The 24262-nt window shown below is 43.1% G+C and overlaps 1 protein-coding gene across 1 annotated transcript in view; it reads right to left on the bottom strand.

The window, feature by feature from the left end:
* Positions 1-13548: 13548 nt before the first annotated feature.
* LOC144221820 (serine/threonine-protein kinase Nek11-like) overlaps positions 13549-24262 on the bottom strand; it is a 98124-nt gene continuing 87410 nt past the window's right edge. The window contains exon 5 of the mRNA XM_077752358.1: positions 13549-14327. Within this exon, the coding sequence (XP_077608484.1) occupies positions 14057-14327 (271 nt within the window). The 3' untranslated portion in view covers positions 13549-14056. The remainder of the gene's footprint in view (positions 14328-24262) is intronic.

Genomic DNA, 24262 nt, shown 5'->3' with positions numbered 1-24262 from the left:
GTCCCGAGGGCCTACGTGGGTGGGCGGGCCGCGGCGGCCAGTGGGGGCGGGGCTTGCAGGCCCCGGGGGCAGGTGACCGCAGCGTCTGGGTGGAGCCCCGGGAGGGGCNGAGGCCGGCGTCCTGGGCGCCGAGCTGGTGCGGAAGTGACGCCTCCGTCCCAGTGCCGGGCCTGCCGGGTAGCCTGGCTGGCTGTAATTGGTGCCTAGGCTGGGGGCTGGAGGCGGCACGGGAGCCAGAGGAGCTGCATCTGGTTTAGTTTGGTGGCACTCTGAGGCTGGACCTGGGGTCGGGGCTACGAAGGACTGAGGCCGAGTTGGCTTTAGACACTTGGCCCGTCCTTGGAAAGTCCTTGGAGAGGAGCGACGGATGTAACGGCTGCGCTGCGTGGTGGAAGGGGACTGGAGGGGACTCTGTGGAAGGTTGAACGTTGGGGGAGAGTTGTGCCAGGATGAGGTCAAAGTTTATGGCCTGGGTGGATGGTGGCGTCATTTTTTTGAGATGGGGATCGTAGGACGGGGGTGGTCAATAAGTGTAGTTCTAGACAGAAATTGGGAGTGGCGATAGGCAGCGGATGGGACAAGTAGGGTAGGATAGGATTGATGTGATTTTCAGGGGAAGGGTCCAGTGAGGAGAGCTGTGGGTGAAGCCCTGTGGGCGTAGGAAGGGTCAGAGGTAGAAGTGGATAAAGCTTTCGGGTTTTAGGGCTTTACCCAGACACACTCAGACCCTTGAGCCGTGAAGGAACCAGCAGTCCATCCCTAGGGCGGGGCGCTACTCTGGGCCTGATGCTGAGGAACTGGGTGAGTCCCTCACCCAGACCAGCCTTCCCCACCCTTCCCGGGCCCTGTGCAGATAGACAGCCTCTACAGGAGTCCATGTTTGTTACACAAAGGAAGGGAGAAGGCAGCTCCTTGAGTCACAGACTATAAGTGACAGCATGATAAGAAAGAGCCCACAAACCTGACCAGACGCAGGCTTGTGACCTTAGCAAGTCATTTAACTTTCGCAGATCACTAGTTGCTCATCTGCTAAGCGAACCTTTTAGGGATAGTGCAATGTTTCAAGCACTAAGGACAGTGCCCAGCACAAAGTTAAGGTAGCCATCCTTGGAGTTGAGGGTAGGGGCAGAGTGATGAGTCTTATACTAAAGACCTATCAGGCTCCAGCGCTGGAAGGGAGAGGGAGTGCCCCTGGCATCATCCTTCCTAGCTTAGTCTTCTGAATGACATGGCAGAGACGGCATCTACTAGCATCCGGCAACAGAAGCAAAGTTAGGAGACTGTAGGGGTGCCACAATTCACTGGCCTGGTGGAGTTGTAGAGGGTTTGGAAATGGCCCCTGTTGAACATTAGAATCATGTTGCGGAAAGCTCATGAAAACTGCCAATTCCAGGCAGACCCCCAAGACCAAATGAATCAGAATCTCTGGTGGTGGTTTTTAAATTTGTTTCAGGTTAACGACTAACCAACCCAGTGCCCTCTTATCCCTAACTTTCCAAAGTTGACTTGCGTTTTCTCCTACATGAGCTTCCTTGATGGATTTAGGGTCAGACATGCCCTTTCCAGAGCTTCCTATTTTTCTTTCCTGGTTGCTTGAGAAGGCTTTTAAAGATGGATTCAGCTTTATCTAAGGCAATTGGAAAACTCTATGAACCCAAGGCAGCAGCTATAAAAGAACTAATGACTTTGGAGACCAGAGCTTTCTCAGGATGAATGACTATGGAAGCCCTCAAGTCCCCCCAACCTTGTCATCCCTATCCCAACTCTTCTCTGCCTCTGCAGGTGAGCCCAGCCTCCAGCCCCTTCCCCTGTTCCACACTCCTGAGGCGCATTGTCCAGGAGTCAAGGCTGGAGGTAGCTAGCTGAGAGCAATGCCATATCCCTCAAGAGCTACTCCCAAGTTCGTATCATACTCAAAACCAAAAAAAAAAATCAGTGGTCAGCCTCAGAAGATGCTAAAGAATGAATTCATGTGAAAAATAATCAGGGGGAAGCAGTAGGAGGGATAGGCAAAATAGGTGAAGGGGATTTACAGGTACAAAACTTGTGATTATAAATGAGTCACAAAGATGAAAACTACAGCATAGGGAATATAGGAAATGGTATTGTAATAACATTGTGTGGTGACAGATGGTGACAGCATTTACCGTGGTGAGCACTGAGTAAGGTATAGGCCTGTCAAATCACTGTGTTGTACACCTGAAACTAATATAACAGTGTATATCCACTATACTTCAATACTAAAAATAAAAAACAAGAATTCTGAAACTTAAAATTTAATAAATACCTTTATTACTTATTTTAATGAAGTCTGAGGTTCCCAAGCAGTGCACCATACTGAGTTCCAGAAGCACTGAGAGATATTTTAAATTTCCTGAGAAACTTAGCAGTCTCTTTCAGACATAAAGAACACTACTAGCTTCGATTCAATGATTAGATTCAATAGTCGATGGCTACATCCTTAATGATGATGTCCTACCTTTGGGAAGCTGGATTTTTGGCAGTTGTGATGAGAAGTAAGAGATGAGAAAATCAGTGTGGAACAGAGAATGAGGATTGAGATGTTAGATGGTGACAAACAGTTAAGAAATAACACTTATTAAGATGTTTGAACCTAACCATTTAGCAAATGACATTGTGAGCTATTTCTTTTGGCTTAAGGGGGCCATGGAAGATTTATAGACATCCTACATTACAGAGAACTGAGAAATTTTGGGAGCCTCTGAGATAATCCATTAATTCAATAAACAGTATTTGAATACTATAACAGGAAGCGATAGAAAATCTGAACAGACCTGTAACTAGTGAAGAAGTTGAATCAGTTATCAAAAATCTCCCAACAAATAAAAGAGCCCTGGGCCAGATGGCTTCCCTGGGGAATTCTACCAGACATTTAAAACAGAATTTATACCCATTCTTCTCAAGCTATTCCAAAAAATAGAAATCAAAGGAAAACTTCCGGACTCATTTTATGAAAACAGCATCACTTTGATTTCCAAGCCAGACACAGACCCAGCAAAAAAAGAGAACTACAAGCCAATATCCTTGATAAATACAGATGCAAAAATCCTCAACAAGATACTTGCAAACTGAATCTGACAGCACATGAAAATAATTATCCACCAAGATCAAGTGGGATTCATTCCTGGGTTCCAGGGCTGGTTCAATATTTGCAAATCAATCAATGTGACACATCACATCAACAAAAGAAAAGATAAAAACTGTATTTGAATCCTATAATAAGGAGGAAGAGGAGGAAAAGAAGCATTTATCCTGTCTCTTTTTATATGGGTTGTACCCCAGGACTCCTTGATAAGAGGAAGTTTATGTAGGGTATTCTAATTAGTCAAAGAAAAAAGATAGAGCCGATTATAATTTTAGTATTTTTAAAACTTAATAGTAGGAAATGATCATCAATGACTGCTGACATCACTAAAAGAAAGTCAGATCTTATGTGCCTCACAATGGAAGAACACACCACCTACTATGAAATGTTCTTACCAAAAAACTGAATTTGAATGTGGATCTAACTACAATTTTATAAGAAATACAAAAGAACATCTTTTTTAAATATCAGGAAGAAGCTATGAAGATCCATGTGGCAGTGTATTAGAGCTGGAGACATCAGTATGAATTTGTGTTTAGCTTACTTGGGTACAGATGATTACATATAGAAACAGTTACAGACATGTATATATACAAGGGTTAGTGTACACAAATTTCCTCACCCTGTCAGCTCAGAGGGACTTTGATTAGTAATAATGTGGTGTTTTAAAATTTTTTTAATGTTTTATTTCTGAGAGAGAGAGAGAGAGCGTGAGTGGGGAGGGTCAGAGAGAGAGGGAGACACAGAATCTGAAACCAGCTCCAGGCTCTGAGCTGGCAGTCAGCACAGGGCCTGATGCGGGGCTCAAACCCACGAACTGTGAGATCATGACCTGAGCCGAAGTCAGACGCTCAACCGACTGAGCCACCCAGGCGCCCCAATTAGTAATAATGTTTTGAGAGACACCTGGGTGGCTCAGTCGGTTGAGCATTGGCTCTTGATTTTGGCTCAGGCCATGATCTCATGGTTTATGAGATTCGTCCCACATTGGGCTCTGTGCTTGGAGCCTGCTTGGGATTCTCTCTCTCTCTCTCTCTCTCTCTCTCTCGGTCCCTTGCACACACTCTCTTTCAAAATAAATAAACATTAAAAAAAATAATGTTTTGATGTTGGTCTATTATTGTAACAAATATACTATACTAATGTAAGATATTAATAACAGGGGGAACTGGGTGGACTGTATAGGAACTCCGTATACTATCTTCACAACTTTCTCTGTAAGTCAAAAACTTCTACAAAAAATAAAAAATTTTTAAAAGCGAGGAGGGGTATAACCAGTAAAATCTAGACTAAAGGAAACTCTACAAGACAAATGACCTGGTTTCTTCAGTAAATGAATTACAAGGGGGAAAAGAGATGGAGGCAGAATATATACATAAAGAGAGATGGAGGAGACATACCACTTGAGGCAACTGGGCTTTATTTGGGTCCTAATTTGAAGAAAGAAACTTACAGAAAAAGTAAGACAGGGAAAATGTGAATACTGAGTGGATAGTTGAAAGAGCAATTGTTGATAATTTTTTAAGTGTGATTATAGTATTACAGCTTTAAAAAAGATTCTTTATCTTAAAGAGATACATGCTGAAATATTTATAAATTACATGATAAAAATATTCCAGTGAGGGAGGTGGTAGTGGGTGAGAATATAAATAAAATAGGATTGGTCATGAATTGATTCTTTCTAAAGCTGAGTGATGGTTCTGTAACAAGAGGATATTATATTATTCTCTTTACTTTTATACAGTTTGATGTGTTCCATAGTAAAAAGTTAAAAATATAAAAAATCTTTGCCTTCTCCTGAAGCTAAAGGTTATAATTTACATTTGAATAAAGCTTTGCATTTCACAAAACCCTTTCACAGACAGGATCCCTTTTGGTCCAGGAGAGGGAGAAAAAGGTAAGGGTCTATGTTTCCCTTTTTAGGCCAAAAGACGACTGTGACCAACACCTACCATGTACCGGGAAATGTTTAATTATTCCACTTAATCCTCATGAAATTTTCCAGAGGTTGCAAATGCAGAGCCAAGGGTGAGAACCGCTGATTTTGAAGAATATACAATGGGGGAGCAGGATGGAGACGCCACCAGGTACAATGGGGTTTATCCCAAAGGACTTACTTAAAGGGCTAGATGCTCTGATTATTATTTGGGGGGTGGGCACTCATAGATCTGAAGTCAAATCCAGCAGATTTAAAGGAGGTGGCATTCTACAGAAGCCAACGCTAGCTACTCTTAGTTGTCTGCAGGTCCATCACTGAAAATATCCACTGTGTTGTCTGGAGCTCATTAGGTGGACCCATTGACCATAAGAACTTTACAGACACCTCCAACGTCATGCCCAGACCTCTTCACCTGAATACTCCACAAGCACCCCAAACCCAGGAATGGACTCGGTGTTTTTCCCCCCACCAAACTCCCTGGCATCTCCTCTATCCCCAGCTCTGTGAATGGCTCAGTCACCCATGCTGGAAACCTAGGAGTCCTCACAAACACCCCTCCGCGCCACTCCCCCCGCCCCCCAAACACACACATCAGTCCTCAGTTCTTTTGGTTCCCTTGAAATGTCTACATTGTCAGTGATAGGGTTTTGGGGGTGATGGTGGGGGTTGGAGCCAATGGCCAAGAATTCTTGAAGATGTTTTTGGTGCAAGGTGATTTATTAAAGCACAGGGACAGGGCCTGTGGGCAGAAAGAACTGCACTGGGGTTGTGAAGAGTGACTGATTATATACCTTCAGGATGGAAGGGGGTTAGAGACAGCAAAATCTCTAAGGAATTTTGGAAGCAAGGTTTCCAGGACCTTGATGGGCTAACGGTTATTAGGAAAACGTCATTTATTACCGTTTAGTAAAACCTCAGTCATGAGACCCTTCAGATATGTACCAGGGGCCATATACTTGGAGTATAATTGCCAACATATACTTGGGGGTTAAAGATAAAGGGGGCTTGCAAAGGAATTTTTATGTGTTTAAGGAGACTCACAGGATTCTGAGGGATCAGGATGATGTTAAGCCAAAGTTCCCTTTTGCCCCTACCAAAATGTCATCATGGAGGCAACTGAGCCCCTAGAGGAAGGTCACTCTACCTGTTTCAAAGACGTCAATGGGGAAGGGAATTTAATTTTTCATTTGCCTTAGTTTCCCACATTACCATGTCAAGCACTTAAACCTCCTTATATCTTGATAAGGGTGATATCAGGGCTCCAGGAAATGGAGCCTATAGATTTCTGGAGATCAGGCTATGAATAAGATTGCCTTTTTCTTGCAGTTTACTAAGTTATCCATAAACTGAAGGAGACTCCTGTCCTGCATGACTGTGATCTCGATCCTCAACCATTTCCTTTCTTTTCTTTCTCCTGTCCTTGGGCAGCCAGGAGTGCCTCAGAATATCACACATGTCCCACCTAGTGGGGAGAGGGGATGCTGTTGGCCTGTACTTTGTCCTCAGCTTGCCTTATGTTCCCTCATCATCAGAGCCCTGACTTCGTCTCTTCTCACCTGGACCACAATTAGCTGCCTCCCTATCCTGCCTCTGGTCTCACGCTGTTCAAACCTGCCTCCACACAATTTCATTAGGCAGCTAACAGCCATGCCCTGGTGATACCTCTTTAGGAGCTGCCCTTGGCTACAGAACACAGCAGACAGACTCAGCAGCTCAGATTTGAGCATTGCCTTCTATATTAGTGATCTCTTACTGAATCATACTGGGAAATGTAGTGGCTTAAGACAACAGAGAACACATTATTTTACATTGTCCGTGGGTCAGGAATTAAGGAATGGCTTAGCTGGATGACTCTGGCTCCGGAGGGTTTCTTGTGATGTTTTAGTCCAGATGTCAGCAAGGGCTGCAGTCAAATGAAGGCTTGATTAGGGCTGGGGAATTTGCTTTCCTGCTGGCTCAACTTGGTGCTGTCGGTTGGCAGAAGCCTCTATTTTATGTCACATAGATCTCTCCATGAAGTTGCTTCAGTGTCCTCACAAGATGGTGACCAGCTTCCTTCAGAGTGAGTGATCCAAGAGAAAGCAAGGTAGAATCCATGTCTTGTGACCTAGTCACAGAAGTCATACGCCACCATTTCAACAGTATTTTATTGGTCACATGGGCCACCCCTCAGGCAATGCGAGAGGTAACTGCACAAGACAGGTTAATTCCAGACTGAGGATCATTGGAGGCCATCTTGGAGGTTGCCCACGACACCTTCCTCTCAAACCTGATGTACTCATTCCCGTACTTTGTGTACCACCAGCACAAAAAGGTTTTAAACTCCCAGAACCCACATGCTGTGTCCTGTGTCTTCCATGTTTGTGTTCTGCAGGCCTGCAAGATCTTGTCATCCCTCTTATCTGCCTGATGAAATGTTTCTCAGCTTTACTGAGGTATAATTAACAAAAACTGTATATATTTAAGGTGATGTTTTGATAAACTTAAGAATTGTGAAATGATTACTACAATCAACCTAACATATCTATCACTTCACATTGTTACCATTTTTCGTGTGTGGTAAGAACACTTGAGATCTACTTTCTTGGCAGATTTTAGGTATAGAGTAAGACAGTGTTCAAACTAGAGTCGCTATGCTGTACATTAGGTCTCCAGAGCTTACTCGACCTGTAGAACTAAAACATTATAAATTTTTTCATGCTTATTTTTGAGAGAGAGAGAGAGACAGAGACAGAGGCATAACATGAGGGAGGGAGGGGCGCGCGCGCACGCGCGCACACACACACACACACACACACACACAGAATCTGAAACAGGCTCTAGGCTCTGAGCTGTCAGCACAGAGCCCGACACAGGACTCAAATTCACAAACCAAACAGCAAGATCATGACCTGAGTTGAAGTCAGACACTCAACTGACTAAGCCACTGAAGCACCCCAGACATTATAACTTTTGACCAACATCTGACAACCCAACCCCAGCCCTGGAAACCACCTTTCTATTCTCTGCTTTTATGAGCTTGATATTTTTAGATTCCACATATAAGTGAGATCATGCAGTATCTGTCTTTTTGGCTTATTTCAGTTAGTATAATGTCCTCCAGGTTCATCCATGTTGTAGAAAATGGCAGGACTTCCTTCCTTTTTAAGGCTGAATAATATTCCATTGTGTATATTCATAAATATGTCCTATTTCCTTTACTCATGCATCTGTCGACAGACATTTGGGTGGTTTCCATTGCCTGTTGAATGCCTATCATTCAAAATTGTGTGTCTAAATGCCTGGTATGGGATGGGAACTCAACACACGTTGGTGTAAAATCTGAAGAACAATGAGACCATATCTGCAGATGGGATGGTCTTGGAAGGCTTCCCACTCCTGCGCAGCATTGTCTGGAAGCATGCTGAAAGCCAGGAAAGATATGGTTCACCGTTTGGAAAAGAGTATCCACCTTTTTTCCTGAGAAACCACTAAATCAGTAAACTTTACCCAAATTTCTAAGTATCAATGCCAAAAAAGAAGGAAGCCCAAAGACTTCCTAAAAAGTGTTAAAGGGATAGAGAGAGATGTCGGGTATATTGGTTAGCTTATTGCCATAATAGTGGAGCATAATAAACACAAAACGTGAGTAGAGCATATAGCAATGAACATTTGCTTCTGGCTCAAGAGTTTGCAGATTGTCTGGAGTGGTTCTGCCTTATTCTTCATTGGCTGGGGTGACTCTGTGGGTTGGCTGGGGCGGTTCTGCTCCTGGTCTCTCATCCTTCCCCTGTGATTGGTGGGCTGTCTGGTGTGGGCAGAGGTGCAAGAGAACATAATGGAATTCACCTGCATGCTTCCTGCTCTGAGTGATCACTCACCCAAAACATGGCCAAACTCAGAGTCAAGGGGTAGGGAAATCTTCTTTACCCCCCCTCCATGGGGGTGGGAAGACCTATGAAGTTATAAGGGAACAGTCAGGGGCCCAGGGAGGGATGAATTGGAACCAAAAGTTCAAAAGTTCAACCTTTCAGAGCAAGAAAAAGCCACAATATTTTAGAGAGAAAAAATTTTCTAGCTGTTGGAAGACTGTTTCCCAATCTAAACTTACAAATCTACTTTGAAAATATTCCCATTGGAGTGAAGATTTCAAGTCTGCATAAATCCTAACGATTCTGACATCCCTAATGAATATATTATTTTATAATGCATGTTTGTTGGACTAGATTTCTGATTTTCCTTCTGACGTTAGGGCAGAACTGAGCTTCCTAAGGGTACTGGTGATGCTGCTTGCTTTGGGTCACACGGGGCAGGGAAATGAAATGTGAGGTGTGTCGTGGCATTGTGCGGACTCAGAGCTGGCCTCAGAGAGCACTCGCTGGCCTCCCCAGAGCTGCTGACTTCATGCCCCTATTAGCTCATAGCCAACTGTCAGCTAATTTCTAGTCAAAAGCAGGCTTCCGCCCGCTAAAAATGTGTGCTTTTGAGGTATGTTTGTTGGTAGTAGTAGAATTTTGGAAGCCCGAGGAAGCCTTCAAGGAGGAATCTCCAATGATGGGATATCAGGCAGCCTGAAAATAAGGCTGATGATTTCTTCCCCAAAGTTAAGGGCATCTTCCAGATTGAAAGCATCTCCACATATCATGCCAAACCTCATTGCCAATTTCATGTGATTCCACTTATTACATTATCTTGCTTGTTCTTTACAGCAGTCTTCAGACGTAGGCAAGGAAAAGGCTCAGAGAAAATGACTTGGCCTAGAACACACAGTAAGTGGGAAGAGTGCATCTAGAACCCAAGTCATCTGGTATTAAGTCCTTTTGTTTCCTTATGCAGATTGTGGCAGAAGCATCTTAAAACCCTCTTCATCGTGTGACCGACACAGCCCCCTCCACTGTCTCCCTCCCCTCCCCCACACCCTTTCTCTTTGCCTCATTTTTCATTTTTTGCCTCTTTATCATCTTGGTGTCCTGGCCCCATCTTCTGACACATTAGCTAGTGATCCCATCGTCTTGAAAAAGGAGTGGGGTGTTTATCCCCCGGAGCTACTGTTTAATTTGTCAGCTTCCTTTGTCCTGAGCCCACTGTGATGGCTGGACTTTATAATAGACCTAGAGCTTTCACTCTGGCCTCAGCCCCAAATACATTAAATAATTAACTCCCATCACTCTCCTGTGTGTGCCTTATCTCCGCATCATCCAAAATAGCTGATGGCATTTCCTCAGCATCAATAGAAAGCAGAAAGGTCAATTGGTGTTCGTGAAATAGAGATATATATTTTACAAAGCAGCAAGGTAGCAGAGTTCCTTTATTCTCTCATACCTGTGACTGTTTTATAACAAACACCGTCTGACTTCTTTAATCTCCAGCCAGCCAGTTTCCACCTGCCATCTTGCAGTTTGGTTAGTGGTTAATACCAACCTGGGAGTCACCCCAAATCCTCACTGAGTCTAGCTGAAGGAGAAAGTACTTTCCCTATAGTAATAATACAAAGGTGTTTTCTTCTAGTCACCTTAAATCCAGCACCACTGCCCTCACTCTCAGTGAGCCAAATGAAAAGTGAACCTGAATGAGTTTCTTTTATAAGCCATGGAGCCATGACCCAAGATGGCACTTTTCCCCCTAGCTTTCCTTTTTTTAAAAGCCTGATATAATGTACAGCATAAATCTCAGGAGGATAAGATATTTTCAGTCTGGATTTGTCTTTCTAAACATTGTGGGAGGCGAGGATATACCACCCCCAAAATAAGCCATTTTGATATAAGGATTATTTTGAGCTGAAAGCAATTGAGAAACAGCAGATTCAGGAAGAGCTTTGTGCCTTCCCCATTCTTACCTGAGCCATACATTTCCCAGGAGAAAAGTGCCTTCCCTGAACCAGGAAAGCCCATTCTTACCATTGGAGATGGCGTGTCAACCCTGAGAAGGATCTGTACAAACAAACCTACTAAAATGACCTTTATCTTCCAATAGTTTCCTCCATACATTTCCTAGTTACTGCCCCACAATTTACCTCCCTTAGGAGCTTAAATCCCCTTCCTTTGTCTTGTTACTTCTCTACAAATTTATTGCTCGTCAAAATGGTATATAAGCTCTCAGAGCTTTGAGGTTTTCACTTCTTCCTAGAAAGCTCGCCCCTCGCCATGTAAAAATATTAATACCAAATAAAAAATAAAATATGCTTTTTCTCCTGTTAATCTGATTTTTTGTTTTTGTTTTTTTGGCAGTTCAACTTGTAGGCCCTAGTCACAGAGCCTAAAGGCCAGAGGAATGACCCTAACAAAATGTTCTTAAGCCCAGGCTACTGTTCCCTGGGCACATTCATCTGTGAAAGATGGTAGAGGCTACTTGAAATCCAGCTATTTCTTATTCTGACCCAGCAACTCACACAAATATTCTGTTCTAACATTATGAAAACCATGAGTAAAGATTCAGAAGCTTTTATTAAGTCATATAAGTGGGTACTATTGTCTCCCTCTTCTAGATCCATTTGAAATCAGGTTGGTCATAAAAGGATATGGGAGCATCAAGGAACTCTTCTTGGGGGTTAGTCCTCTTCGCTGTTAGCATGATGGCAATGTCCTGTGTCTCCCAGGGCAAACCTGACCTTCAGTGTTCTGTGCTAGCAATGGCCACAGGTTCTGGATTTTGGAAGAACAACATGCTCAAGTTCAGAATTCTGCAAAGTCTCAGATTCCACCTCCAGGAAGTAGCCCGTATTTGAGGGCTGTTTCTCCCGCCCCAGACACAGGGGCTGTGAGATCAGCAACATGACTGTCACCTGCCAGCTAGGAACAACTGCCTGGCATGCAGGGGTAGGGATGGGCATCATCAGCTTTGGGAAGAGGCAGAGGGAAGATCTGTAAAGGCCCAACATATCTCCACAGTGTAAAGGAGTTGAGGGAACATGAAAGAGTCATATCCACAGGACCTTGAGCATGGCAGAGGTTCACCCAGGTGCCCGGTGGCTGGTTTGGCTTCTGGGCAGAGGTGGGAATGAGACGTAGAGCACAGTGATGTGCTCCCTTGTCCTGGAAGTGACCCCATCAGATTCCCCGAGGCCAAGTTAGTCACACTCTGACCTTTCTCCTCCCAACTGCTGCCTCTTCAGAGTACTCAGTGCAGGGCATCTGAAATGTTTGGGCCCTTCTTCTCGGTCCTCACACCACTTCAGAGATGTTAGTGGCATGAATTAGCCCCAACTAGAGCAGGCCAGAGTACTGCTCCAAATAAAGACAGGAGACACAACATGAAGAAGGCTCTCAAACAGTGACCTGAATGTGATTCTCATACCAGGAGCATCGACATCACCTGGCAACTTGTGAGAAGTGCAAATTCTCAGTCTCCACCCAGACCTACTCAATCAGAAACGTTGGGGATGGACCCTGACATCTGTGTTTTAACAAGCCCTCCTGGTGATGCTGATGCTCAAATCTGACAAACACTGACTAGTCTAAAAGGCACTGCATTGTGCTGTGGGCACAGCATGTGGACAACAGGTTGGTAAGGCCACAGGCCTGTCTGCTTCAGTTTCTTCAACTGTTAGTGGAAGGCCGAACACTGAACACTATATAATCTGTGCATCAGACTCACCAGGTAGTTAGGTAACAGAGATGTGATTGGGCCACACACCTCCCCAGAGAAAGGAAGGGGTGGGGCTGGCGATGGACCAAGGTTCTCTGGTTGACTGAAATTTAGACAGGCTCCTCTGAGCACTCTTTTGGCCATGCCTCCACCTGCGCCCTGTCGTCAGGCTGCTGAGTCTGGCTGAGCAAGAATCCTGTCAAGTCAGTTTACTGGGAATCCCTCACCCTTGATATCTGATCACCCTGGCTTGTCTTCAGCAAGAGTCCTGTTAAGTCGATGTGGCAAAAATCTCCCCTGCCCTAGATGTCTTCTCCTAGTAATTTTACGTCCCCGGAATCTCTCTGTGCCCCATCCCATCCCAGGTTATAAACCTTCAGCTTTCTGGGCTGTATTTGGAGTTGAGCCCCGTCTCTCTCCCCTACTGCAATGGTCCTGAATAAAGTCTTCTCTACTGTTTTAACAAGTGTCCAAATAAATCTCTAACAGTATGTTTACACATGTGCATGTTGAAGAAGCTCCTCAAGCAAGTCTGATGTAGCTTCTCGGTTGAAAACCCACATGCGTCGTGAGTTAAGAGCATGAGTGCTGGAATCAGAGACCTGCGGTGACAGCTCAGCTCAACTCTGGTTAACTGAATAAATAAGCACAAAAGAGGGGATATAATGTCTCCTCTCTCTCTCCATCTCTCTCATCAGTCAAAAGATCCAATGACATAAGGCCCTTAAAGTTGTAAGCTCAGAGCACAGTGCTAGAACCCAACAGGCATCAAATGAATCCAACGTTAGCTGCTCTGGGGAATAACGATTACATAGATGTGTTAACATTCATCAGTATACTTCTAGACAAGGAGAAGATAAAATAGGTGATTTATTTTATAACCATGGAAAATATATTTATTAAGAATAAAAACTTCAATACTCCATGAATGAGCTTGGAGAATAAATCACAGAAGAGAATTGCTTTTTGGATTTTTAGTCTGGGTCCTTAATATATGCACATCTTGCTTGTTAGCCAGGGAAGGGCAAAAGTGGATCCCAAACAGGTCATCTGAGACAAATATTTGTGACTCCTGGTCAGCAGCTCCGTGTGTCAGAGGCCAGTGTTCAGTGACCTTCAGGAGCTGGCTGGCCACAGAGCACAGCGACTCAAGGCACTCATCCTGTCCTCCAAGTGGAAACAGTAAAGAGTAGATGGACTCTTCCAGGTCATCACAGGTGGTCCGACCCTGCGGAAGCCCTGAGGGCACGAGTGTGGGACTGCTGGTCAGGAAGCCGCACTTGGTCCACAAACTTACCTCAGAGTGTAGACCAAACACTGACTGGCCCAGGGTTCCATGTACAGGAGATATGTTTACTACTGGCTAAAGTACTGCCTCCTCTTGATAAGGAACTGAAAGTAAAGATGGTAGCTCCAGCTGTGTACTCATTTCTCATAATGGAGTCCAGCTATGTGTTGAATGGATTTGTCCCCTTGAACTTGCTTGCTTTTGGCAGTTGTTGGTGTGGGTTCTGGAGTGTGGGCCCTTTACCCATTGTGATCAGCAACTGCTCCTCAAAGTACAGGAGCTGGTCAACTTCAAAACAGTCACTGGCATGAGGCACCACTTTTTCTAGAGCTGCCCGGATCTCAGCTTCACTGGCATTCTGGTGCCTTGCTGTCTTGAGGTAGTTATAGACCTCCTCAAACACTTCTGCTCCCAGCTTCCGCACGGCTGATCTACCACACAAGGTAGGAGAGGTAGAGAAGAGTTACGCAGTCGAATCTCCCGCAAGAAATCTCTTTCTATATCATTAATTACACAAATCACATTGTAGCTCTGAGATTAGAAATAAAGGGAAAAAATGAGATGCGATGGCTCCACTGTGAACACTCAACAGTGTTCAAGAGATACTTTCTGGTTGTCTATTATGCACCACGTGCCTTCTAGGAACTGTGAATATGGCATTGGACAAGTTAGGTAAATTCCCGACTTTGGAGAGCTTCTCTTTTAGGGTATAGAATAAACAGAGAAATTAAAAATACACATGCAATAAAATATCAGGCAGCGTTACATGCACTGAAGAACAATAAAGCCAGGTAAGAGGGAGAGAGAGACAGACAGACAGATAGGTGAGGGGCTGGCTGGTCCCCTGTGAGGAGGGGTCATTTGAGCAGAGACCCACATGATGTGAGGCCAATACTGGGGGCAGAGAACTGGGGCCCTGAGGCTAAAACATGTTGGAAATACTGAGAAGGCTAGTACAGCTAGTCAGGAGAACAAGGGGGAAGAGGATAGTGGGGTATGAAGTCAGAAATTATATTAATGAGAGCATTACAATTACAATGAGGAGGAAGAGGCGAAGGAAGAGGAGGTACTTTTCTATGCACTTAACCTTTACAACAGCTCTGGAAGGAGGCATTTGTAAACTGCTTCCCACCCTTTCCGCCCCCCAAAAAAAAACGGGTTTATTTTTTAAGGAGAGAGAGACAGAGTGCGAGCAGGGAAGGAGCAGAGAGCAAGGGAGACATAGAATCTGAAGCAGGCTCCAGGCTCTGAGTTGTCAGCAGAGCTGACACAGGGCTTGAACGCAAGGACCATGAGATCATGATCTGAACAGAAGTTGGATGCTTAATCAACTGAGCCACCCAGGTGCCTCTCTTTTTTTTTTTTTTTTCAAAACAGGTGGATAAAATGAAGCTTACAGGGGTGAGGACATTTGACCAAATTCCCAAGACCCATGTTGGTATTTCTGTGCTCACCTCCGGCCCTTGTCCTTATGTGGCCACAATCTAAGCATCGTCATAATCATATTGTCACATCTGCTATGTTTATTTTGCCTGTATTTTCCTCAACCCCCAGCTAGGGTCACAGACTAAAGGCCTGTGAGTAAAACCAGGCTCAGGACATGTTTTGTTTGATCAGCACTATGCTTTACTTTCTTCTGGTTTATTATTATTTGTTATTTATTATAATGTTATTTTTTAGACATTTTAATGTGGAAGTCTAGGCACGGCCTGCGTTCCCCATTCTCCATTTCTTTACCATCCTGCACCCACCTTCCTCACATCATTTTAGAGCAGGCTGCTTCTCATATTTCACCGACCCACCTGACTCAAGGGCATTCAAGTTTTATGAATTTCGCTCTGCAGTTCAAAACTGTAATTTTTAACGCCTCCATACTGCTGCACTGAATTTATGTGCTGACTTTTACCTAGTCATTTTTCCACCAAATGCTTAGTGTTTTTCACTATAACACTGTGTGAACATCCTTAGGATCAAGGCATTTTCATCCAGGGGAATATGTGCTGGCATCAAATTTCTATGAGTGACAGTAATTACATGAGTGTGTTCCCTCTGTGAAGATCATATGGGCATTTGTGATTTCTTTACTTCTCTGTATATACATTGAGTTGGGTTCAAGGATTTTAAAAAGTCTGTGAGAATGGAATTATTAGGGGAAAGTGTATAAATATTCTTATGATTTTATCCTTAAGAAAGGTTTCTTTATTCTTCATTTCAGTAGATTTGGTGAATAGATCAGAGTTGTTGGGGTATCTTTCCCCAGAATTTTTAAAGTATTACTGCTAGACAGTGCTTCTGGTAATGCTGACAACAACACTTGAAGGCATTCATCACAGGCTCTGATTCATTTTATAAGCTGTTATTGCTCAGTACTATTTAAACACTGCAATCTCTAGAAAATGAACATCCAGGTTAGGTACTGTGGCAGACAAAAAAAAAAGAGTAAGTAATTTACCTCACTCTAGTTTACTGGCTAGAAATTCTAATGTTAAGATATGTACATTTTAAATTTTAACTCACTTTTAAATGGTACTTTAGAGTGTGCAAAATACTTTTACATTCATTATCTCAAATGATCCTTGTGAACAAGGCAAGTCGTTGAACATCCATCTCTATTGAATGGATGAGAATAAGTACATTGGCTTTTGCAAACTCACACAGCTAGTGGCTGATGGGGCTTAAACTGAAACACAGGTCCTGTAATTCCAAGTACTGGGGGGATTCTTTTGTCTGGAGATGATCAGGACCCATCCCAGAATGCCTCACATTCCTAGTCACCTCAGCCATCCCTAGAAACTCAAGCCTGCCTTTTGCGGACATTCAGCAAACCCTGTCACTCCCCTGTGCATGGATGACTTCGGCGACCTGCCCTCTGTCTTTCTCCCACACCCTCCTCCTGTCACCATTCTTGTGGCGTCAGTATTCTTGGTCTCTCTAACTTTGGATGGTCTCATATCCAATGATCATTTTCTTTACCCTCCTCAGGTGCCCACCCCCATAAACATACCCTTGACCTCCTTGGCACCAAGAACCCCACCTCCTCTGGAATTGGTTTCAAGCCTTATACTCTACAACCATCCCTTTATACTCTTCCACCATACTTACTCCAGCTCTTCTTCTACCTCGTGGTCACCTGCAGTCCTTCAGCCTATTACCTATCATCCTTGACTCTTTCACTCCTCTGGCAAAGTTGTAAGTTAAATCCAGACATCTACTTATTTATGCCTGTACCCCAACAAAAGAACATTCCAGAAGAGAAACATCCAATTCTCCCAACAGGTCCCATTTAAATAATTACTGATAATAATTCAAAATGGCACTCAGCACTGCCCATGGTCTACTATACTTGTCTGGCATGCTTATTTTCCATGGCTCAAAAGTAACTATTTCACACCTTCTTCTTTATTCTACAACTTGCTAAGTACCACCCTCCTTCTCAGCTGATGACTTTACCTAATATCTCATTGAGAAAATAGAAACAAACAAGCAGAGATTCCCCATCTTCTCAGTGCCCAAATTACCCACCTACCTGAATCCATCGCCACTTATTTGTCCTTCTCTCTGTCCCTCATGAAGGGACCATCCATGCTCCTATAAAAGACCATCCTCTCCCTGAGTGCTTTGGATCTCAGCCTCTGTCACTATCCCAGTGACCTTCCCTACAGCAGCTATCTTCTTTCTTTCCTTCCTCCTCTATTTCTATGTCTCCTGGAGCATACATCTCAGGACAGAATATGCTCCAGTGCCCTCTTTTAAATAAGAAGCTTCTCTTGACCTCCACATTCTATCTGTTCACCTGCTTCCTGATCTATCACTTTCACCTCCGTTACTAGCAAAGCTTCCTGCAAGGGCTACATGTGGCTACTGTTTCTACTTTCTAACTGCACAGTCTTTCAGTCTACTCCTCTTGGGCCTTGGTCTGCCTTCTTTTCATAAACTACTCTTATAATGACCTTCATGTGGCTAATTCCCTTGGTCTCTTTTTTGTACATATCTTGACATCTCGGGGCATCCAGCAGCTGACTACTCTCTTGTTCAGGCCCTTCCTTCTGTTGCTTTTGGTGATACTACCTTCATCAGGAGTTTTTCCTATTGTGCTCTCTGCTTCTTTTTAGCTTCTTTGGCTGACTCTTCTTCCTCCTCTACATTTCAGAGTCTTTAATACCATTTATAGACTGAGAACTTCCTGTATGTCCACCCTGTCCTTCACCTACCACTCCAGGCTTGTGAATCAACTGCCCACTTGGTACCACCAACTGGATATCTAAAGAGTATTTCACTCAACCTCAATATGGTGAAAAAAAGAACTCTTAGTTATAAATAAAATGCTATAAAAGTTGGGAAAGTAAAACCTCCCATGGAGAAGAGGGCACCATCTCACTTGGGCCATAACAGCTGGAAGGAAGCCAGGTGGCAGCCAATAGTGGGAATACTGGCAAATCAGTGAGTCAGTTTGGTGGGTGAGAAGGGCATGTGAAGAATAGCGTGAGAACCAGATGAACATAATAAACATTCTAAAGAAACTTTAGATTCTGACCAGTAATGTCACCTATTGATGACAAAGAAGCCCCAAAATATCCCCTGAAACCACAACAACTAACAGTTTCTGAATCTTCTCTGTGTGCCAGGGTCTATTCTGAGCATCTCCTCAGAGCATCCCATTAAATCCTATGGACATGACATTGTTATTACCATTTTACACATGAGGAAGTTGAGATGTAAGAGGGTACTGAATAACTTGCCCAATGCCACATAGTTTTTAAGTGGTGGAGCTGGGACATGAATCCCAGTAATTTCACTCCAGGGCTCACGTTTCATCCCTGTGGATTCAGAGACACTGGAGTTGAATCTTGGCTCTACCTGTCACTGGCCATGTGATCTTGAGCCACCTCTCTGAGTCTTGAATTTTCATATTTAAGTGGAGATTACACACAGGCACACGTGTGCACACGTATGCGCGCGCGCGCACACACACACACACACACACACACACACACACCTTAGCATAGTGCCTGTCACCTAGCAGGTGCTTATTAGCCATTGTTTTATTATCACAAACATTACCATTGCTTTCACAATGGTGGATTGCACGATAGTCCTATTTTAATTTAACTGCATTCAAGCAGTTTTGTAGTTTTACTTCTGGTTAGTACACTATTTTAAATATTTTTATCTTCTCTGAATTTGGGGGAAAAAAGACACAAGAAAGCAGTGGCAGAGTGGAAGTAAAAAAAAAAAAAAGAAATTTTGTAGAAGTAATCATAAAAACCTATTTTAGCAGAAAGCATGAAGAGAACATGGATTATTCTTCAGGTATAGTTTAAGGAAAGCTTGAAAATGATTTACTAGACTATAAGAAATCCCTGAATATCAAATATCCACGAGTCACTGCAGGAATAGAATGGTGCAAATGTATTTCCCCATTAATACTGTGGTCTTAGGGATCATTTAGCACTAACAAGCACTAGAAACCTTTAGTAAGCTTGGATTTTGTACTCCTCCTCTCCACAGCTAGTATTTCAAATGGCTGTCTCTGAATCTGGTGGGCAAAGACAGAACAGATCTTTCTACAGAGGCAGACAGCTACATTATTGACAGTTGGGTGACACGTGGCACCCCTACCCCCAGAAGACATATGACTTTCAGGCCCCTTTTTGTAAATGGTGCTTGCTTTCTGCTCTGTCCTCCCCGGGCAGTGGAATCTTGAGTGTAGCTGTTGGTTGGAGACCCTGTCAAAGCTAACCTTTCCTGTAAGGATTATTTTGTTTGTGACTCAAGCGCCCTTCATTGTTCATAACCACTGAACATGTAGATGGATAAATACTGACTAAAACTTCAAATCTGGCTTTGTTTGCAAGAGATACGCCTAAAACACAGGGCATTGAAAGGTTAAGAGTAAACAAATACATTTAAAAAAAGATATGCCAGGCAAATAACCAAAAGAAATCTGGATAGTTATATTAAATTAACATGAGACAAATAGATTTTAAGAAACAAAGCATTATTAGGATAAAAAAATGCCACTAGATAATAGAACAGTTCAATTCACCAGTAATAAAAAAATTCTAAACTATTATGCATCTAATAAAGTAGAATCAAAATATATAAAGCACTACAGGGAGAAATGGTCAGAAATGTCCTCATAATAAGGGTTTTCAATACACCTTGCTCAGTTGCTGATAGGTGAAGCTTTAACAAAATTAGTAATGATACAGAAAATCTGAATATAATTAATAAGCTAAACATAAAAACATATATCAGACCCTCTCCCTCCCTGACAATTAGAGAACCCTCATTCTCTCCAGGCTTTCATAACATTTACAAAATCTAACCATATTCTAGACAGCAATTCAAGCCTCAACATATTTCGAAGAATTTATTTTATATAAAATCTAGTTGTGTGACCAAAGTACAATTGATAGAAATCTGTAACAAAGATATAGATTAAATAGTTCTGTGTTTGTAAATTTTTTTATTCTAAATAAATTATGGGTCAATGAAAAAGTGAGGCATGCTATAAACAAACTCATTTTAAGCCAAACGAAAAGTGATAGGTACTCTAACATTATAATATTTTAGTGTAAATTTATTCTGACACTTGGAAAACATGCTGTAATATCTCTGCAATGATGCATCTGAGTATTTTAGAAATCATAAAATAGAAAATTCTATTTAAGGGGACTCTCACTGTTACCTAAGATGTGAGAAGAGAGGGGACTACTCCTTCTGCAGTTCAAATTAAGGAAGATGTTTTAAGTTTGGTTTTTTTCTACTGGAGGGAGGGAAGGAGAGATGGGGGGCAGAACCTACCCTTTTCGTTAGGTGGGTATCAAAGAAAAACCCAACACATATTTTCAAACAAAAAGAACTATATATTTTCATCTATTTTTTCCTATGCTCCACGTCTTTAATCAATTTTATTCTCTTGTTCAAAGTCTTGTAAGTATTTAAGGGGTCCTAAAGGTTGTGAGTCCAGATGCTCCATTTACAGGCCAGTGCTCTTTGGGCTGGATCACTGTCCTGTCCAGATGGATGGCAGACACAGGGGAGCTGGAGGAAGCCTCCCCAGGCTTCTGAAGGAGCCCCAGCAGCCTGGAGCCAACCCCCACCATGTGTTTGGCTGATTCCCCAGCTAAAATCTCCATTAAACCACAAGAGATCACTTTGTCCCCTGCCTATTTCCTCCAAACTAAATCTCTCATCCTTAAAATTCCTTTACTGACATCCTCTCATGTTTACTTTTAATTTGCAAACAATATATTTTATCTCATCTGTTTATTTCCCCCTCAATATTGACTCCTCTGTGTGCCCTCTAATTATCTATCTCTCTCAGGAGCTCTGAAGAAGATGCCCAACAAAAATGGCCCCATTTTTATTTATGTTTTAAGGTTTATTTATTTATTTTTTTTAGTAATCTCTGTACCCATCTTGGGGCTCGAATTCACAACCCTGAGATCAAAAGTCTCAGGTTCTACTGGCCAACCCAGCCAGGCACCCCGTCCTCACATTTGAAGTATTATTTTAATTTGCAACAATCTCACACTTAGAGAAAAGTTACAAGTATAATATAAAGAACTTTTTTTTCACTGAGCCTTTTGAGAATAAGTTGCTGACCTGGTGCCCCTTCCCCTTCATATTTGGTATGTATTTTCTACAAATAAAGACAATCTTTTACATAACCACAGAATGGCCATGAAGATCAGGAAATTAACATTGATACATTATTGTCATCTAATCCTCTAATCCCTTCAAGTTTCCCCAGTTGTCTAATAATGCCTAATAATGCCTAATAATAAAAGGATCCAGGTCAAAATAATCATGTATTCTATTTAGTTGTCATTTCTCTTTAGTCTCCTTCAATGACCTTTTTTGTAGACTGTCCCTTATTTTTGTGTTGCCCTTGCCTTTGGGAGTTACCGACTCCCATCCTCTGGCTATCTCTCCTTTTATGTATTAGTCTGGAAGATAGGAGTAGAACCTTCCATTATCTTGGGACACAGCTACACCACTTCAAGAAGATTCACTCTTCTCTTGGGTCCAAGAAATGCCCTGGTAATAATAGTATCTTGTTGCTTTCGGGTGCCTAGTTCCTGATTCTTCCCTATGGCTTTGTTCCCTGTATTCCGTAAGAAATAAGGGATCCTCATAGGGAAGGGAAGAAAGTTGTGAAGTAAGTTTCCAGAGGCTCAAGAAAGAATGTCCTGAACATCCTGCTCACTTTGAAACTCCACTTGAAGAGGTAGAAGAAATCTTAACAGTTTTCATGCCCAACTGAATTTCCAAGCTTCCTCCCAAAATATCCTAATGCTGCAGCCTTCCCCCTTTCTGTTCACATCAGCTCCTGCCTTCCAACTGCTCTGGCCAAAGACCTCTGAGTCATCCTGGTTCCTCTCTTTCTCTCCTACTCCAATTGTCCAGCATCTCTCATAACCAGAGCAGTTAGTAAACCCTATCAGCTCCATTTTCAAAATGTAGGCAGGATGCCGACACTTTTCCCGTCTCCAGCACTACCGCCCTGGCCCAAGCCACCACTCTCTCTCACCTGGTTGCTGCAATGGCAGTGGCATCTCAGTTGGCCTTCGGCCCCTCCCCTTGCTCCCCTATAGTCTGTTGTCAATCCAGCAGCCAGAATGAGTCAGATCCTTTCACTCCTCTGCTCAAAACCTTTTCTTGGGCTCCCCATCTCACTCAGAGTGAAGTCAAGGTTCTTCCAGTGGTCTGCAATACCCTGAACTATCTTCCTACCATGCTCTCCAAATTCATCTTTCCCCACCTCACTCCATTCCCTTGAATACCTCAGGCACGTCCCACCCTGGGGCCTTTGTACCTGCTGTTTTCTCTGACAAGAATGTTCTTTCACCAGATATCCATATCTCTCTCCTTTATCTCCTCCAGGCCTGTGCCCTCCTGTGATCTTTTCAGACAGACCTGCATGACCACCCTTTTAAAAAATGTAACTTTTACCCCCATTCTGCACTGTCTATTCTCCTTCCCTATTTTGTATTTTCCTTTTTAGCATTTGTTACTTTCTAGCACGATCTGTTCTCTCCTAATATTTTGCCATCTGTTAGTCACCCCCACTACTGAATATAAAACCCATAGGGCACCAATTATTTTCATGTTTCTTGTTCACTGATCCCATTACCTAGAACAGTGCCTGGTATCTCATAAATACACAATAAACACAGGTTGGATGAATGAATAGATGCTTTGAAAGCCAAGTAGAAAAGGAAAGTGGTGATATAACATAATTTCATTTAAAAATATATGCATCTCTAGGGCTTGTTCCAAGAATTTGCACATAATGAAATTGTAACCTAATTTTGCAAAGTATAAGATCACTTTTGTGATCTTCGGTTGTTGTTTTTCAAGATAAATCGCCAATCGAGTGTAGCTTTCAGTATTATACTTTCATCCCTATTTCAAAGGGATTGGCTTTATGGGTCCTATACAGTCATCCCTGGATAAAAATGAAAGGACTGCACGTCACACTTGACACATGGAGCCATCTGGAAAGCAAATGAAGTTGCCTCTCCACCCCCACCCGGCTGCCCGCGGGAGGCCTTGGAGAAGAGCTCGAGAGGCCCTTAGCACCCCGGAGGGAAGGGGCCGCCAAGACAGCACTGTTCAACAGATGTCACCGTCTGCCATGTGAGTTAAATAAGGCAGGGAGCAGCAGCTGAGGGGATGTTAGCCTCCTGCTCCAAGCGACATTTTAGCGGAGCAGCAAAAAATGTTTAACACGTTCCCCCCCCACCCCCCCGAGAAAAACAACAAGTAATTTCTCCTCAGCGAGGGAGAAGGAATGAGTTTCCACCAGTTCTGATAGATCATCGAGTTTAAAAGCTCCCTCTTCCTGTATCCCTTTAGACAAGCTAACGGAAAAGTGTCTTCCTTTCCTTGGAGGTTATTTGCCTTGCAGATCGCTTCTCTGCTCAGTAGAAGCTCCCCAATGATGGCTACATTTATACTTTTATTTTCCGATTAATTAACCACTTGAGGGGCAAAAAAGAAAAGCAAAGGACTTTGTTTTCAGGTCTGCTCCCCAATGAGGCTTGAAGCCTTGGGGACAGAGGGTGTTTCTTAGTCACCTTTGTGTCCAGTGAGGTCCTGGCACCAGGCTGCACCCCACTTGTTCATTCAGCAAAGTTTTAATGAGCACCTGGTACATGCCAAGTGTGGGAATGCTGCCATCAGCTTGTGACCTCACAGAACTCACATTTTAGTGGGAAGTTAAACAAGTTAAACAAGTAAACAAGGTAGCTTCAGATTTTTATCAGTGCTAATAAAATGAAATGGAAATAGAAGAGAGAGCAGCTTGCCAAGAAGAGGGTTTGGACCCCTCTGAAGGGTGGGGGTAGGAATGATG

This window comes from Crocuta crocuta, unplaced genomic scaffold, assembly GCF_008692635.1.
Source record: "Crocuta crocuta isolate KB4526 unplaced genomic scaffold, BGI_CrCroc_1.0 scaffold580, whole genome shotgun sequence".
Taxonomy (NCBI): domain Eukaryota; kingdom Metazoa; phylum Chordata; class Mammalia; order Carnivora; family Hyaenidae; genus Crocuta; species Crocuta crocuta.
The sequence above is the reverse complement of the archived record's forward strand: the minus strand, read 5'-3'. Positions and strand labels throughout refer to the sequence as shown.